Source organism: Neofelis nebulosa, chromosome 8, assembly GCF_028018385.1.
Source record: "Neofelis nebulosa isolate mNeoNeb1 chromosome 8, mNeoNeb1.pri, whole genome shotgun sequence".
Classification (NCBI taxonomy): domain Eukaryota; kingdom Metazoa; phylum Chordata; class Mammalia; order Carnivora; family Felidae; genus Neofelis; species Neofelis nebulosa.
Window position 1 is genome coordinate 20441939 of NC_080789.1, and position 16024 is coordinate 20457962.

General features: G+C 40.0%; 1 protein-coding gene across 2 annotated transcripts in view; it reads right to left on the reverse strand.

Moving 5' to 3' along the window:
- The window catches only part of UTP20 (UTP20 small subunit processome component), a 109678-nt gene that overhangs the window by 66111 nt on the left and 27543 nt on the right, over positions 1–16024 (reverse strand). For both annotated transcript variants that reach the window (XM_058741642.1, XM_058741641.1), the window contains exons 18-21: positions 15743–15901; positions 14610–14686; positions 4155–4234; positions 3672–3912 (exon numbers count right to left, since the gene is read on the reverse strand). In XM_058741642.1, the coding sequence (XP_058597625.1) occupies positions 3672–3912; positions 4155–4234; positions 14610–14686; positions 15743–15901 (557 nt within the window). The remainder of the gene's footprint in view (positions 1–3671; positions 3913–4154; positions 4235–14609; positions 14687–15742; positions 15902–16024) is intronic.

Below are 16024 nucleotides of genomic sequence, written 5' to 3' on the forward strand. Positions count from 1 at the left end.
ACTGGGCTACAGACACAAGGAAGTCGATCAGACAGGCTTTAAAGTCTGCACTCAAAAATACACTGATAAAATAACATGTTTGAGGGTAGCACACCTGGAAGACACTACAGGTCAACACACGTTAAACTCCAGGTGAATACACGAAACTAGCCCTGGAGAGCTAGGACGCTTTACTATAGTCAACTCTGTATTTTCAGCCAGCAGGATCTAGCACTTGATACCTACCAGGCAGACGAATAAATAAAATGAACAAGGTTGCTGTGTCGGTTACAAACCATACCATCATCTACTGAACAGCACCCCCACTATAATCCCAACACTCAGTTAACCATATAGAACATAAATTTTAAACTGTATCTCCATGCACAGCATGTTCACTAGTGTTTGTTAAGTAAGATAACTCACACGGAGCACTCACAAGAGTGCTTCTAGCACAGAGCAGGGACTCTTTAGATGTCACCTGTTATCAAGGTATTGTCATTGTTAGTCACTCCTGCCTCTGGTTTGGTTCTTCTCAAAGAATGTTTGTTTACAAGGGATTCACAAATTAGTTCTAACACTGAATTGTTGGAAACATATTTAGAAATGTAAATTTCTAGTAAAAAAAAATAAAATAAAAAGCCCATAATATATTTCAAAGTCAAAATGAAAGGTGACATTTGCATTTTCCATTAGTTTGGATCATCTATAAAAGTATTTGCCACAGGTAATCGTTGCCAACTAATGTTAAATATTTCTTAAATTGTATATCTTTTAAAAAAATATTGTTTATCTATAGTCTCTAAGTCTTCTTAAACTCAGGAACGACATCTTGTTACAGGCTCCTCTCTCCATTCCCAGGAATCTATTAGTAATCCCTTTCTTTCTTTAGGGAAAAATTTAGAAAATTAACAGAGCAGGAAATTTATTTCCTGTTAACACCATTAGTACTTGCTTCCATATGTATAGCTCTTTGTAGCGCACAAAACAACTGATAAAGATTATTTTATATGATCTTCAAAACAAGGCAGGGCAGCTAAATATCGTTTTCATGCTATAAATAAACTGAAGCCTGAAGAATTAGGTGAAAAAATCATTGCTCTTCCACCATGGAACCTACTGACCTGCCTGAATCTTTGTTTGTAACCTTTGCCAGAATGAATTATTCATATAAACTTTTCTACTTATGCACTGGATCCTATCTTAACTATTCAAAGACATGACTCCAGCAATTTTATTCCCTCTCTTACATTACAAATTTTCCCTCCTTTCTGGATCATTCACAACACCAGCATTACAGAGGTGTGCTACTTAAATCTTCAACAGCAACCTACCAACAGCAGCTCTCTCCACTCCCACATCACCCTGCACCTGTCTGCTTCTTTTTTACAAGAACTATCCACACTTGCTGTTTTCATTTTTAGTTCTGTTTCCTTTTAAGCTCATTTTAATCAGGCTTTCATCCCTACCAGGTTAACCAAAACAACTCTTGTTAAGATGCCTTCTAAAGCCAATGATCAATTCTTATGCTTTATCTGACTGACATCTCAGATATGTATGATCCAACTAATTACTCCCTCTTCAAAATGCTTTCTTCATGTGGCACCTGGGATGCTACATGGTCTTGGTTCTTCTCTCTCACTCTTTCTGGCTTCCTTTGCTGGCTCCTTATCTCCCAACTTCTAAATCTCAGCTATCAGTCCTTAGAAGTCTTCTCTCTCTATGTTTACACCTTAGGTGTAGCTTCATTCCTGGTCTCACGATTTATTTTTTTTTTTTAATTTTTTTTTTTCAACTTTTTTAATTTATTTTTTGGGACAGAGAGAGACATAGCATGAACGGGGAAGGGTCAGAGAGAGAGGGAGACACAGAATCGGAAACGGGCTCCAGGCTCTGGGCCATCAGCCCAGCCCAGAGCCTGACGCGGGGCTCGAACTCACGGACCGCGAGATCGTGACCTGGCTGAAGTCGGACGCTTAACCGACTGCGCCACCCAGGCGCCCCTACTGGTCTCACGATTTAAAAATCATGTGTATACCGATGATTCTCAATTTATAATCTTTAGGCCAAACCTTTCCCTCCAACTTTAAACTTCAAATTCAACTGCCTATTCAACATCCCTACTTAGATGGCTATTCAGTATCCCAAACATAACACCTAGAAAAATGAATTCCTGATCTCCCCCACACATCTGCAAACCTGTGCTTTCCTCCCAATCTCAGTAACTGGTGACTCTCTTCTTCCAGTCGCTCAGCTCAAAACCTTAGAGACATCCCCAATTCCTCCCCTTTCACCTTCCTGTACCAACATTCCCCCTTTTCCCCCAAACACCTACACATCTGATCTGTTGGCTGACCAAACTGCACAGGCTGTTCTAAGTGTAATCCCCCCCAAATATATTTTACTGACTTGAAATCTTTCCAAGAATATGCAGAACTCAACCACCCCTCATCAGCTGTACTACTACAACCTTGGTCAAGTCACCCACATTTCTTACCGGACTTTATAATCTCTGAAGCTGGTCTATCTGCTCTGACCGACCCACAGTCTATTCTTGACATGACAGCTAGAAAAATCCTTAAGAAATCTTAAGTCATGTCACCTCTGTTTAAACCTTCTGATGTCTTTCCATTTCACTAACAGAAAAAAAACAACTCCTTTACTGTCACTTGAAGGCCCTACACAATTTGGTCTCCTGTTAAGTTTTTGGCCTAATCTTTAACTATTTTCTCCCAGGGTCACTGCTATAGCCACTCAGACTTTCTTGCTGTTCTTGGAACAAGCCAAGCATGCTGTGGTTTGTAGCCTGCTTAAGCTACAAATATGACACTTTCCCATATAATGAAATACTACTATAAAACATACTCTTCATTGATGATTATTCCTGTTCTGTACATCACATCCCGTATCTTTAGAGTTTTAAAGTCATCCAATTATCTACTCAAAACAAAGCAATGCTCCAGAAAGTTGTTATTCTGTAGTAACAGACAAAGTACATTCCCCCTCAGCATCCTAGGAAACATAAGCAGGCTAACAACACAGTGGCTGGGGCTGGGTTTCTGGAAAAAACATAAGCAGGCTGACAACACAGTGGCTGGGGCTGGGTTTCTGGAAAACACGTTAAAGCCCCAAGGAAGGCAATGAAACAACAAGGCAAAAAAATAACAAGGCCTTTGTATGCTAATCTAATTCAACAAGCCTTTCTTATTTTGTAACCTGCAATTAAAAAAAATTTTTTTTAATGCTTATTTATTTTTGAGACAGAGAGAGACAGAGCATGAACAGAGGAGGGGCAGAGAGAGAGGGAGACACAGAATCCAAAGCATGCTCCAGGCTCCAAGCTGTCAGCACAGAGCCTAATGTGGGGCTCAAACCCATGAACCATGAGATCGTGACCTGAGCCAAAGTCAGACACTTAACCAACTGAGCCATCTAGTTGCCCCTATAATTTTTTTTTAACTTGGAATTTTTATTAACACCATTTGTGGCATGGTTACAATTTAACTGGTGTCAAATTAAGTGGCAAAAAAAAAACTAGCTGTTATCTGAGAGAGCCAGTGCTTTACAGATGAGCCAATGGTTTGAAAATGTGATGGACATACTAAAAAAACAGCCTACTTGGGAGTTTAAGACTTCACATCTTCTCTTCCTCATACTCTACCAGGGACATATTCCTGGAAAGGAATACTTACTGGATAAATCTCAGGAAAAGTGGAGAAAGCTCCCTGGACCGTGGCTCTACCCTCTCTGGGAATTTTGCCAGAGCTCGCCAGAGCAAAAATCGGAAGTTGGTGTGGTCCAGTCTTTCCTGACAGTCAGTTTTTGATGTTAACTGCTCATGATAAAGAGCTCCAACATCTCCTTCCTGAGGCTGCTCCCAACTTTCATCTCCAATGGACTTCTCATCTCTTACATCATTTTGCAGCTCTTTCTCTGCAAGAAAAAAAGTCATTGGAACCACTAGAGAAATGTTAACATTTGTCCTCTGGGTCTCCTCATGTGAGGGTGTTTCTAGCTCTAGTAATATGAGGAAACAATAAAATATATCCAAAGGTTATCAGGATAGTACATTATTCATTTCTGTTTCCTGATTTCATGCACAATTAAGCAGTAAAAAATTAAATAGTTAAACCACCTTTTTTTCCCCAGCCTCCCTTTCACTTCCCCTTACATACCAGCATGTAGAGCTGCTTTTTCTAGATGTTCATAGTAGACTTTCCAAAATTGCTTATTGTCCATTTCATGTGCATGAGAACTAAGAGAAAAGATCACAAATACGTGGTATAATCCTTTTTAAAAGATCTCTCATAGGAAAAAAAAAGTGAAAGGATATAATTACAATTTAATTAGGTTATCCTTGAATATAGGGCTTCAATAACTTTTGTACGTTTTTACATTTTTTCAAAATGCCTGCACTGAGCAGGAATTTTTATTAATTTCAGTGTGGTTGAAACACAGTATTATATTAGTTTCAGGTGTATAACTTAGTGATTTGACAAGTTTATACATTATGCTGTGCTCACAAGTGTAGCTACCATCTGCCCCATTACATCGCTGTTATAATACCATTGACCATATTCCTTTCATTCCCATAACTTACTGATTCCATAACTGGAAACCTGTATCTCTCACTCTCCTTCACCCATGCTGCCCATACCCCCCACCCACTCCCCTCTGGCAGCCATCAGGTTTTTTTGTTTTCTTTTTTTTTTGTACTTACAGGTCTTTCTTTGTACTTACAGGTCTGATTCTGCTTTTTGTTTATTTATTCATTTTTTTTAAAGATTCCACTTATAAGTAGAATCATATATTTGTCTTTCTCAGTCTGACTTATTTCACTTAGCGTAATACCCTCTAGGTCCACCCATGTTATTTCAAATGGCACAATCTCATCCTTTTTTATGCTATGTAATATTCCTTTGTGTACATATACCACATTTTCCTTACCCACTCATCTACTGATGGACACTTAGGTTGCCTCCATATCTTGGCTCTTGTAAATAACACTGCAGTGAACATCTACATTTTTGAGTTAATGTTTTTGTTTTCTTTGGTAAATACCTAGTAGTGAGATTATATTTTTTTTAATGTTTATTTATTTATTTTGAAAGAGAGAGAGGGAGAGGCAGAGAGAGAGGGAGAAAGAATCCCAAGCAGGCTCCATGTTGTTAATGCAAAGCCCAACACGAGGCTCAATCTCACAAACTGTGAGATCATGACCTGAGCTGAAATCAAGAGTCGGACATTTGGGGCACCTGGATAGCTCAGTTGGTTAAGCAGGCAACTTCAGCTCAGGTCATGATCTCACAGTTCATGAGTTCAAGCCCTGTGTTGGGTTCTGTGCTGACAGCTCAGAGCCTGGAGCCTGCTTTGGATTCTGTGTCTCCCTCTCTCTGTCCCTCTCCTGCTCCCACTCTGTTTCTCTCTCTCTCAAAAATAAATAAACATTAAAAAAAAAAATGAGTTGGACACTGACTGAGGTGCTCCCAGTAGTGGAATTACTGAATCACATGGTATTTCTATTTTTAATTTTTTGAGGAGGAATTATTTTTATAGTCATAAAGTACTAAATGATATTTTTTAAAACCTAAATAGATCCCTCTAAGAAGGTTTTTTTTTGTTTGTTTGTTTAAGTATATTTACTTTGAGAGAGACAGAAACTGTAAGAAGGGGCAGAGAGAGGGAAAGAGACAGAATTCTAAGCAGGCTCCACGCTGCCAGTGAAGAGCCCAATGTGGGACTCAAACTCACTCAACTGTGAGATCATGACCTGAGCCAAAATCAAGAGTCAAATGCTTAACTGACTGAGCCACCCAGGCACCCTAAGAAGACTATTTTTAAATTTTTTTTTTTCAACGTTTTTAATTTATTTTTGGGACAGAGAGAGACAGAGCATGAACGGGGGAGGGGCAGAGAGAGAGGGAGACACAGAATCAGAAACAGGCTCCAGGCTCCGAGCCATCAGCCCAGAGCCTGACGCGGGGCTCGAACTCACGGACCGCGAGATCGTGACCTGGCTGAAGTCGGACGCTTAACCGACTGCGCCACCCAGGCACCCCAGAAGACTATTTTTAAAGGCACAGTAATGTGAACGGGGTATCAGGTACAAGGTATGGCACATTAAAGAAAGGAGAGGACTCCGGAGAAAAACTCAGCTAGCTTTAAAGTGTTGGCTTTCAGAGGTGCCTGGGTGACTCATTCAGTTAAGCGCCTGACTTTGGCTCAGGTCATGATCTCGCCTTTGTGGGTTTGAGCCCCACATCGGGGAATGTGCTGATGGCTCAGAGCCTGGAGCCTGTTTTGGATTCTGTGTCTCCCTCTCCCTCTACCCCTCCCCTGCTTCCACTGTGTCTCTCAAAATAAAATAAAACATTAAAAAAATTTTTAAGTGTTGGTTTTCTTCCACCAAATTAAAATATACGTATCATTGACATAAAGGCAAAAAAAATAACTACATGAAACATACCTTTCAGAATTCGAAGAAAAATCAGATGAATCACATAAGTGTTTATATAATTTGGTATCTTAGCACCAATAATCTCAAAATGTTTATGCTCTAGATACCACCTCACACCTGTCAGAATGGCTAACATTAACAACTCAGTCAACAACAGATGTTGGCGAGGATGCGGAGAAAGAGGATCTCTTTTGCATTGTTGGTGGCAATGCAAGCTGGTGCAGCCACTCTGGAAAACAGTATGGAGGTTCCTCAAAAAACTAAAAATAAAACTACCCTACAACCCAGCAATTGCTGGGATAAATACTGGATAAATTTATCCTTGGATAAGTACTCTAGATAAATCCCTGGATAAATACTACTAGGTATTTATCCAAGGGATACAGGTGTGCCGTTTTGAAGGGACACATGCACCCTCATATTTATAGCAGCACTATGAACAATAGCCAAAGTATGGAAAGAGCCCAAATGTGCATCGATGGATGAATGGATAAAGAAGATGTGGTACATATATACAATGGAGTATTACTCGGCAATCAAAAAGAATGAAATCTTGCCATTTGCAACTACGTGGATGGAACTGGAGGGTATTATGCTAAGTGAAATTAGTCAGAGAAAGACAAATACCATATGACTTCACTCATATGAGGACTTTAAGAGACAAAACAAATGAACATAAGGGAAAGGCAATAAAAATAATATAAAAACAGGGAGGGGGACAGAACAGAAGAGACTCATAAATATGGAGAACAAATAGAGGGTTACTGGAGGGGGTGTGGGAGGGGGGAATGGGCTAAATGGGTAAGGGGCACTAAGGAATCTACTCCTGAAGTCATTGTTGCACTATATGCTAACTATTTGGATGTAAATTTAGAAAAAATTAAATTAAAAAAAATGTGTATGCTCTTTCTATCATTACTTGTATAAGAATATGATATTTTTTTCTGCTCCTAATATTTTACTCTGACTTGTGCCTGAGCAGGTGGGCTCCAGGCAGGCAGTAAACATCTACTGGCACCCAGCTGGGAGCATGGAAAGGCCTGGCCTAGCTCTCTGGGGTCACAGACTATGGAGTTCGAAGGAGCAGGTTTGGCCTTTCTTGATCAGCATGGGGTGCCTGGCCAGGGACACAGGTGAGTCTTTTTTTTTTTTTTTTTTAAGAGACTGGATATCATTTTTACTAATGCCACAGCCCAACATCCATTTTGTCACTACAGCAGGTTGATTGAGTGTGTGTGTGTGTGTGTGTGTGTGTGTATGTTCCTGAACAGACGAGGGGCCAGAAGAGACTCAAGCAGGTCTCAGCCAACAGCTCTACTGAGCAGCAACCAAAACAGTGACACAGGTTGGACTTCTGCCTGTCTTTCTCCTGGGCTACCTTTCCGCATTCTGAGGGCAAGTGTGAGGCCCATGCCAGCCAAGATTAAAGGGCTTCTTAGCAAAGTTCAGTCTCCAACTCCCAGTCATCACCGCCCCTCTGACCACAGGGATGCCCCTGGGCAAAGTACAGACTGCTAGGCAAAGGTGGATAGTCATCACACAAGACATGAACTGTATATGCTGTTGACTATCCATGAAAAATCAATCAGTTTTCAGATAGATAGATGTACCCAACAGGAAGACAGTCTAGCCAGCCATGGAGAACCATGAAAGGCATTTAGCAATTGAGAAGTCAACATTTTTGGTAGCGGACTATTAGTAACACATATGTCAGATTCTTCCTTAAGCACAATAAGTGAAATTATGAAGTTGATGTTAGAAGGCTTTGTTTTCAGAATGGTTCGATGGTTCTGAAGGGCAGTAAAAGGCAAACTCTTTCCAAATTGTAAAGAGATTTGTTTATTCTACTTCTGTCAAGTAAGGGTTAGGGTTTTGAGAGGTCACACATGATATATGTCTAATCTGACAAAAAGCAGAGTAGACCATCTGAAGACAAAGGTCTGCAAAAGGACAGACTACATATGAAGCACCACATATGTAATTTCTATGTGATTACTAAGGTCCTTTTTAGAACTAAGGGACTCTTGGATACTAGACACCTAGGGTTTCAAAAAGTCATTATTTTAAAAGTTTGGCTAACTGACTTAATATATATAAATAAAATTTTGCAATTACTATACACTATCTTGTGACCGTAAAAAAAAATTAACAGACCATGGTGAGGAAGATGGCAGCACAGGAGGACACTGGGCTCACCGTGCCCTGTTGACCACTTAGATTCCACCCACATCTGCCTAAATAACCCAGAAAAACCGCCAGAAGACTAGCAGAATGGACTCTCTAGAGCCAAGTGGAGACAAGGGGCCCATGGAAGAGGGGCCCCTCCCGAAGCAGACTACCAAAGGCAAAGCGAGCTGAGTCTGCCCCTCCAGCCCCTGTGCACCTTGCGGATCCGCCCCGGCTAATACGTCAGATCCCATCTAAGCAGCACCACAAGCCTGGCAATGTGTAAGTAGCCCAGACAGGGGCCACACCACCCCTGGGAGAGGGGAAGATAAGGTACACACCAGTCTGACTGTGGCCCCAGGGGTGGGCTGGGGGCAGACATCAGGTCTGACTGCGGCCCTGACCACCAGCGCGAGTTACTCCAGACAGCACAGAGGAAGAGCCCTGCAGTTCCGTGCCACTCCAGGGACTATCCAAAATGACGAAACGGAAGAATTCTCCTCAAAAGAAACTCCTGGAAGTAGCGGCAACTAACGAACTGATCAAAAACGATTTAAGCAATGTAACAGAAAATGAATTTAAAATAATAGTCATAAAATTAATTGCTGGGCTTGAAAAAAGTATACAGGACAGCAGAGAATCTATTACTACAGAGATCAAGGGACTAAGAAACAGTCAGGAGGAGCTAAAAAATGCTATAAATGAGCTGCAAAATAAAATGGAGGCGCCCACAGCTTGGATTGAAGAGACAGAGGAGAGAATAGGTGAATGAGAAGACAAAACTATGGAAAAAGAGGAAACTGAGAAAAAGAGAGATTAAAAAATCCAGGAGTATGAGGGGAGAATTAGAGAACTAAGTGACACAACTAAACGTACTAACATATGCATAATTGGGATTCCAGAGGAGGAAGAGACAGGGAAAGGTGCTGAAGGTGTACTTGAACAAATCATAGCTGAGAACTTCCCTGAACTGGGGAAGGAAAAAGGCACTGAAATCCAAGAGGCAAAGAGAACTCCCTTCAGACGTAACTTGAATCGATCCCCTGCATAACATATCATAGTCAAACTGGCAAAATAAAAGGATAAAGTGAAAATTCTGAAAGCAGCTAGGGATAAACATGCTGTAACACATAAAGAGAGGCTGATAAGACTAGTGATGGATTTATCTACTGAAAGTTGGCAGGCCAGAAGGAATGGCAGGAAATCTTCAATGTGATGAACAGAGAAAATATGCAACCAAGAATCCTCTATCCAGCAAGTCTGTCATTCAGAATAGAAGAAGAAATAAAGGTTTTCCCAAACAAACAAAAACTGAAGGAATTCATCACCACTAAACCAGCCCTACAAGAGACCCTAAGGGGGATCCTGTGAGACAAGGTACCAGAGACATCACTACAAGCATGAAACCTACAGACATCACAATGACTCTAAACCCATATCTTTCTATAATAAAACTGAATGTATATGGACTAAATGTGCCAACCAAAAAACATAGGGTATCAGAATGGATAAAAAAACAAGACCCATCTATTTTCTGTCTACAAGAGACTCAATTTAGACCTGAGGACACCTTCAAATTGAAAGTGAGGGGATGGAGAACAATCTATCATGCTACTGGAAGTCAAAAGAAAGCTGGAGTAGCCATACTTACATCAGACAAACTAGACTTTAAATTAAAGCCTGTAACAAGAGATGAAGAAGGGAATCATATAATAATTACAGGGTCTATCCATCAGGAAGAGCTAACAATTATAAACGTCTATGCGCCGAATATGGGAGCCCCTAAATATATAAGACAATTACAAACATAAGCAACCTTATTGATAAGAATGTGGTCATTGCAGGGGACTTTAACACCCCACTTACAACAATGGATAGATTATCTAGACACAGGAGCAATAAGGACACAAGGGCCCTGAATGCTACATTGGATCAGATGGACTTGACAGATATATTTAGAACTCTGCATCCCAAAGCAACAGAATATACTTTCTTCTCGAGTGCACATGGAACATTCTCCAAGACAGATCACATACTGGGTCACAAAACAGCCCTTCATAAGTATACAAGAATTAAGATCATACCATGCATACTTTCTGACCACAATGCTATGAAGCTTGAAATCAACCACAGGAAAAAGTCTGGAAAACCTCCAAAAGAATGGTTAAAGAATACCCTACTAAAGAATGAATGGGTCAACCAGGCAATTAGAGAAGAGATTAAGAAATATATGGAAACAAATGAAAAGGAAAATACGACAATCCAAACACTTTGGGATGCAGCGAAGGCAGTCCTGAGAGGAAAATACATTGCAATCCAGGCCTATCTCAAGAAACAAGAAAAATCCCAAATACAAAATCTAACAGCACACCTAAAGGAAATAGAAGCAGAACAGCAAAGACACCCCAAACCCAGCAGAAGAAGAGAAATAATAAAGATCAGAGCAGAAATAAACAATATAGAATCTAAAAAAACTGTAGAGCACATCAATGAAACCAAGAGTTGGTTTTTTGAAAAAATAAACAAAATTGATAAACCTCTAGCTAGGCTTCTGAAAAAGAAAAGGGAGAGGACCCAAATAGATAAAATTGTGAATGAAAATGGAATTATTACAACCAATCCCTCAGAAATACAAGCAATTAGGGGCGCCTGGGTGGCTCAGTCGGTTGAGTGTCCGACTTCAGCTCAGGTCACGATCTCACGGACCGTGAGTTCGAGCCCCACGTCGGGCTATGGGCTGATGGCTCAGAGCCTGGAGCATGCTTCCAGTTCTGTGTCTCCCTCTCTCTCTGCCCCTACCCTGTTCATGCTCTGTCTCTCTCTGTCTCAAAAATAAATAAACGTTAAAAAAAAAAAATTAAAATAAATAAATAAATAAATAAATAAAAAGAAATACAAGCAATTATCAGGGAATACTATGAAAAATTACATGCCAAACAACTGGACAACCTGGAAGAAATGGACAATTCCTAAACACCCACACACTCCCAAAATTCAAACAGGAAGAAATAGAAAGCTTGAACAGACCCATAACCAGTGAAGAAATGGAATCAGTTATCAAAAATCTCCCAACAAATAAGAGTCCAGGACCAGATGGCTTCCCAGGGGAATTCTAAAGCAGGCATTTAAAGCAGAAATAATACCTATCCTTCTCAAGCTATTCCAAAAAACAGAAAGGGAAGGAAAACTTCCAGACTCATTCTATGAAGCCAGCATTACTTTGATTCCTAAACCAGACAGAGACCCAGTAAAAAAAAGAGAACTACAGGCCAATATCCCTGATGAACATGGATGCAAAAATTCTCAGTAAAATACTAGCAAATCGAATTCAACAGCATATAAGAATTATTCACCATGATGAAGTGAGATTCATTCCTGGCCTACAGGGCTGGTTCAACATTCACAAATCAATCAATGTGATACATCACATTAGTAAAAGAAAAGAATCATATGATCCTGTCAATCGATGCAGAAAAAGCATTTGACAAAATTCAGCATCCTTTCTTAATAAAGACCCTTGAGAAAGTCAGGATAGAAGGAACATACTTAAACATCATAAAAGCCATTTATGAAAAGCCCACAGCTAACATCATCCTCAATGGGGAAAAACTGAGAGCTTTCTCCCTGAGATCAGGAACACGACAGGGATGCCCACTCTCACCACTGTTGTTTAACATAGTGTTGGAAGTTCTAGCATCAGCAATCAGACAAAAGGAAATCAAAGGCATCAAAATTGGCAAAGATGAAGTTTTCACTTTTTGCAGATGACATGATACTGTACATGGAAAATCCAATAGACTCCACCAAAAGTCTGCTAGAACTGATACATGAGTTCAGCAAAGTCACAGGATACAAAATTAAGGTACAGAAATCAGTTGCATTCTTATACACTGATAATGAAGCAATAGAAGGACAAATAAAGAAACTGATCCCATTCACAACTGCACCAAGAAGCATAAAATACCTAGGAATAAACCTAATCAAAGATGTAAAAGATCTGTATGCTGAAAACTATAGAAAGCTTATGAAGGAAATTGAAGAAGAAATAAAGAAATGGAAAAACATTCCGTACTCATGGATTGGAAGAATATTGTTAAAATGTCAATACTACCCAAAGCTATCTACACATTCAATGCAATCCCAATCAAAATTGCACCAGCATTCTTCTCGAAGCTAGAACAAGTAATCCTAAAATTTGTATCGAACCACAAAAGGCCCCGAATAGCCAAAGTAATTTTGAAGAAGACAACCAAAGCAGGAGGCATCACAATCCGAGACTTTAGCTTCTACTACAAAGCTGTAATCATCAAGACAGCATGGTATTGGCACAAAGACAATAGACCAATGGAATAGAACAGAGAGTCCAGAATTGGACCCACAAAAGTATGGCCAACTAATCTTTGACAAAGCAGGAAAGAATATCCAATGGAAAAAAAGACCGTCTCTTTAACAAATGGTGCTGGGAGAACTGGACAGCAACATGCAAAAGGATGAAACTAGACCACTTTCTTACACCATTCACAAAAATAAACTCAAAATGGATAAAGGACCTGACTGTGAGACAGGAAACCATCAAAACCCTAGAGGAGAAAACAGGAAAAAACCTCTCTGACCTCAGCCACAGCAGTTTCTTACTTGACACATCCCCAAGGGCAAGGGAATTAAAAGCAAAAATGAACTACTGGGACCTCATGAAGATAAAAGCTTCTGCACTGCAAAGGAAACAATCAACAAAACTAAAAAGCAACCAACGGAATGGGAAAAGATATTTGCAAATGACATATTGGACAAAGGGCTAGTATCCAAAATCTATAAAGGGCTCACCAAACTCCACACCCGAAAAACAAATAACCCAGTAAAGAAATGGGCAGAAAACATGAATAGACACTTCTCTAAAGAAGACATCCGGATGGCCAACAGGCACATGAAAAGATGCTAAACATCGCTCCTCATCAGGGAAATACAAATCAAAACCACACTCAGATATCACCTCACGCCAGTCAGAGTGGCCAAAATGAACAAATCAGGAGACTACAGATGCTGGCGAGGATGTGGAGAAATGGGAACCCTCTAGCACTGTTGGTGGGAAGGCAAATTGGTGCAGCCACTCTGGAAAACAGTGTGGAGGTTCCTCAAAAAATTAAAAATAGACCTACCCTATGACCCAGCAGTAGCACTGCTAGGAATTTACCCAAGGGCTACAGGAGTACTGATGCATAGGGGCACTTGTACCCCAATGTTTATAGCAGCACTCTCAACTATAGCCAAATTATGGAAAAGAGCCTAAATGTCCATCAACTGATGAATGGATAAAGAAATTGTGGTTTACATACACAATGGAGTACTACATGGCAATGAGAAAGAATGAAATATGGCCCTTTGTAGCAACGTGGATGGAACTGGAGAGTGTGATGCTAAGTGAAATAAGCCATACAGAGAAAGACCGATACCATATGGTTTCACTCTTCTGTGGATCCTGAGAAACTTAACAGAAACCCATGGGGGAGGGGAAGGAAAAAAAAAAAAGAAAAAGAGGTTAGAAAGGGAGACAGCCAAAGCATAAGAGACTCTTAAAAACTGAGAACTGAGGGTTGATGGGGGGTGGGAGGGAGAGGAGGGTTGGTGATGGTATTGAGGAGGGCACCTTTTGGGATGAGCACTGGGTGTTGTATGGAAACCAATTTGACAATAAATTTCATATTAAAAAAATTAAAAAATAAATTTAACCATACAGATATATCATATCAAGTAGACAGAGCAAGTCCTTTGAAGTTATTTCAATGCACAAAGATACATACATATAACATCTGAGATGTTGAAATACTTGACATTAGAGAGAATAACTAATGTTCGTTTTTTCTTCACCTTGTCCCACAAAGGATTTAAGGTAGCTACAAATACTATACACACCCATTCATTTAAATCACACCTAGCAGGAGTATAATCTGGCCCCATCACTCTGCAATAGTTAACACCTACGGCTTCATCCATTTTAACCCATGCTTACCTTATGAGTTCAATAACAGGATCCCAGAGGGCACTGAAGTTAACATACAACATGCTTAATAAATAACGAAGTGGCACCTGTGATTATAGGAAACTAGTTTAGTAAATGGGCTATAAACTACAGAATGTATGAAATATAAATATCCCAACTCAGACAATCAGAGGTTAAAAAGAAGCTTGTGCTTTAAGGAACAAGTTATAGGTACCAATCCAAAATTCGGCATATAATAATTTTCTGACTCTCCCCAAAACGTCACTCGCTATTTAACAAAGAAGAATCACTAAAGCAAAAGTACTCAAACTCACTCCAGATGTTCACAAAGGATATAGCATTTGAATAAACAGATCTGACTCATGATTAAATTCCCACCTAACAAACACTGCTATTACCATCACCGTGTGAGATAAAACCTGAACAGCAAGCAGTAAAATACAGATACCAAAGAGCCCAAGACGGTATACACTGTGAATGGCAGCTGCGGCTCTGTGAGCAGATGGCTGAGTTTTCAAAACTATGCATTAAAGGCATTCAGTTCAGAGGGTCTCAAGTTTTCTCAGTCACCTTTGAGAATGACTGCCATCACTCATATCTCCATGTGCTGGGAGGCATCATATAGAATGGTAGTTTTAGTATTATTTGGGAATGAGGTGTTTATTACTATTTTAGCAGCAGAGCCCTTTTTCCAAACGAAACGTTAACACAAGACACTAATATATAAAACATGTAAAGAGCAGAAATGCTCTGATCTAAAGGGAACACTTCCATTGGCCTTACTCACAAAGGGATCTGTGATCCATCCTCAAGGGTCACGCACAAAAACCCCCAATACAAAAGATAAGAGGCCTGACATCCTGCAGCACATGGAGAAGAATGTCAGGTCTTAAACCGGATGTTGAGCCCTTCTGTTGCACCTACCTTCACATATTATGCCTGTATTCAGAGGGAGGACAGTTATTTCCACTGTGGAAAAGGCTGGCAGAGCCATTTAATTCAAAATACCTAAGGAAACTGGAGATTTATCTAGCTTAAATAAAAAACTTTTTTTAACTACTTGCTATGTTTCTCTTTCCAAAAGCCAGCTAAACAGATCAAAAAGCACAAATTGTTTAAAAACCTGAGACACTGTTTTATACCTCCTGTAATGGCCCGTCAGGGACTGCAGCCTGCACCATATCATGTCTTAGTTTTCTCAAATGAAGAAGCTTCTCTCTGTAATCACTCACAGTTGCTGGAACAAGTTCTGCCTGGCGTAATATAGCCAAGGCAGACTGACGCTCTGAGAGCCCATCATCCTGAGTGGACAGAGAAAACCAAGGAGGCAGGTCAGTACTTTGATTTCGCAAAAAGAACATGATATGTGACCAAAGTTCTAAAAAAAAGAAAAACTGGGGTATGTTAATGTTGTAATTAAATAA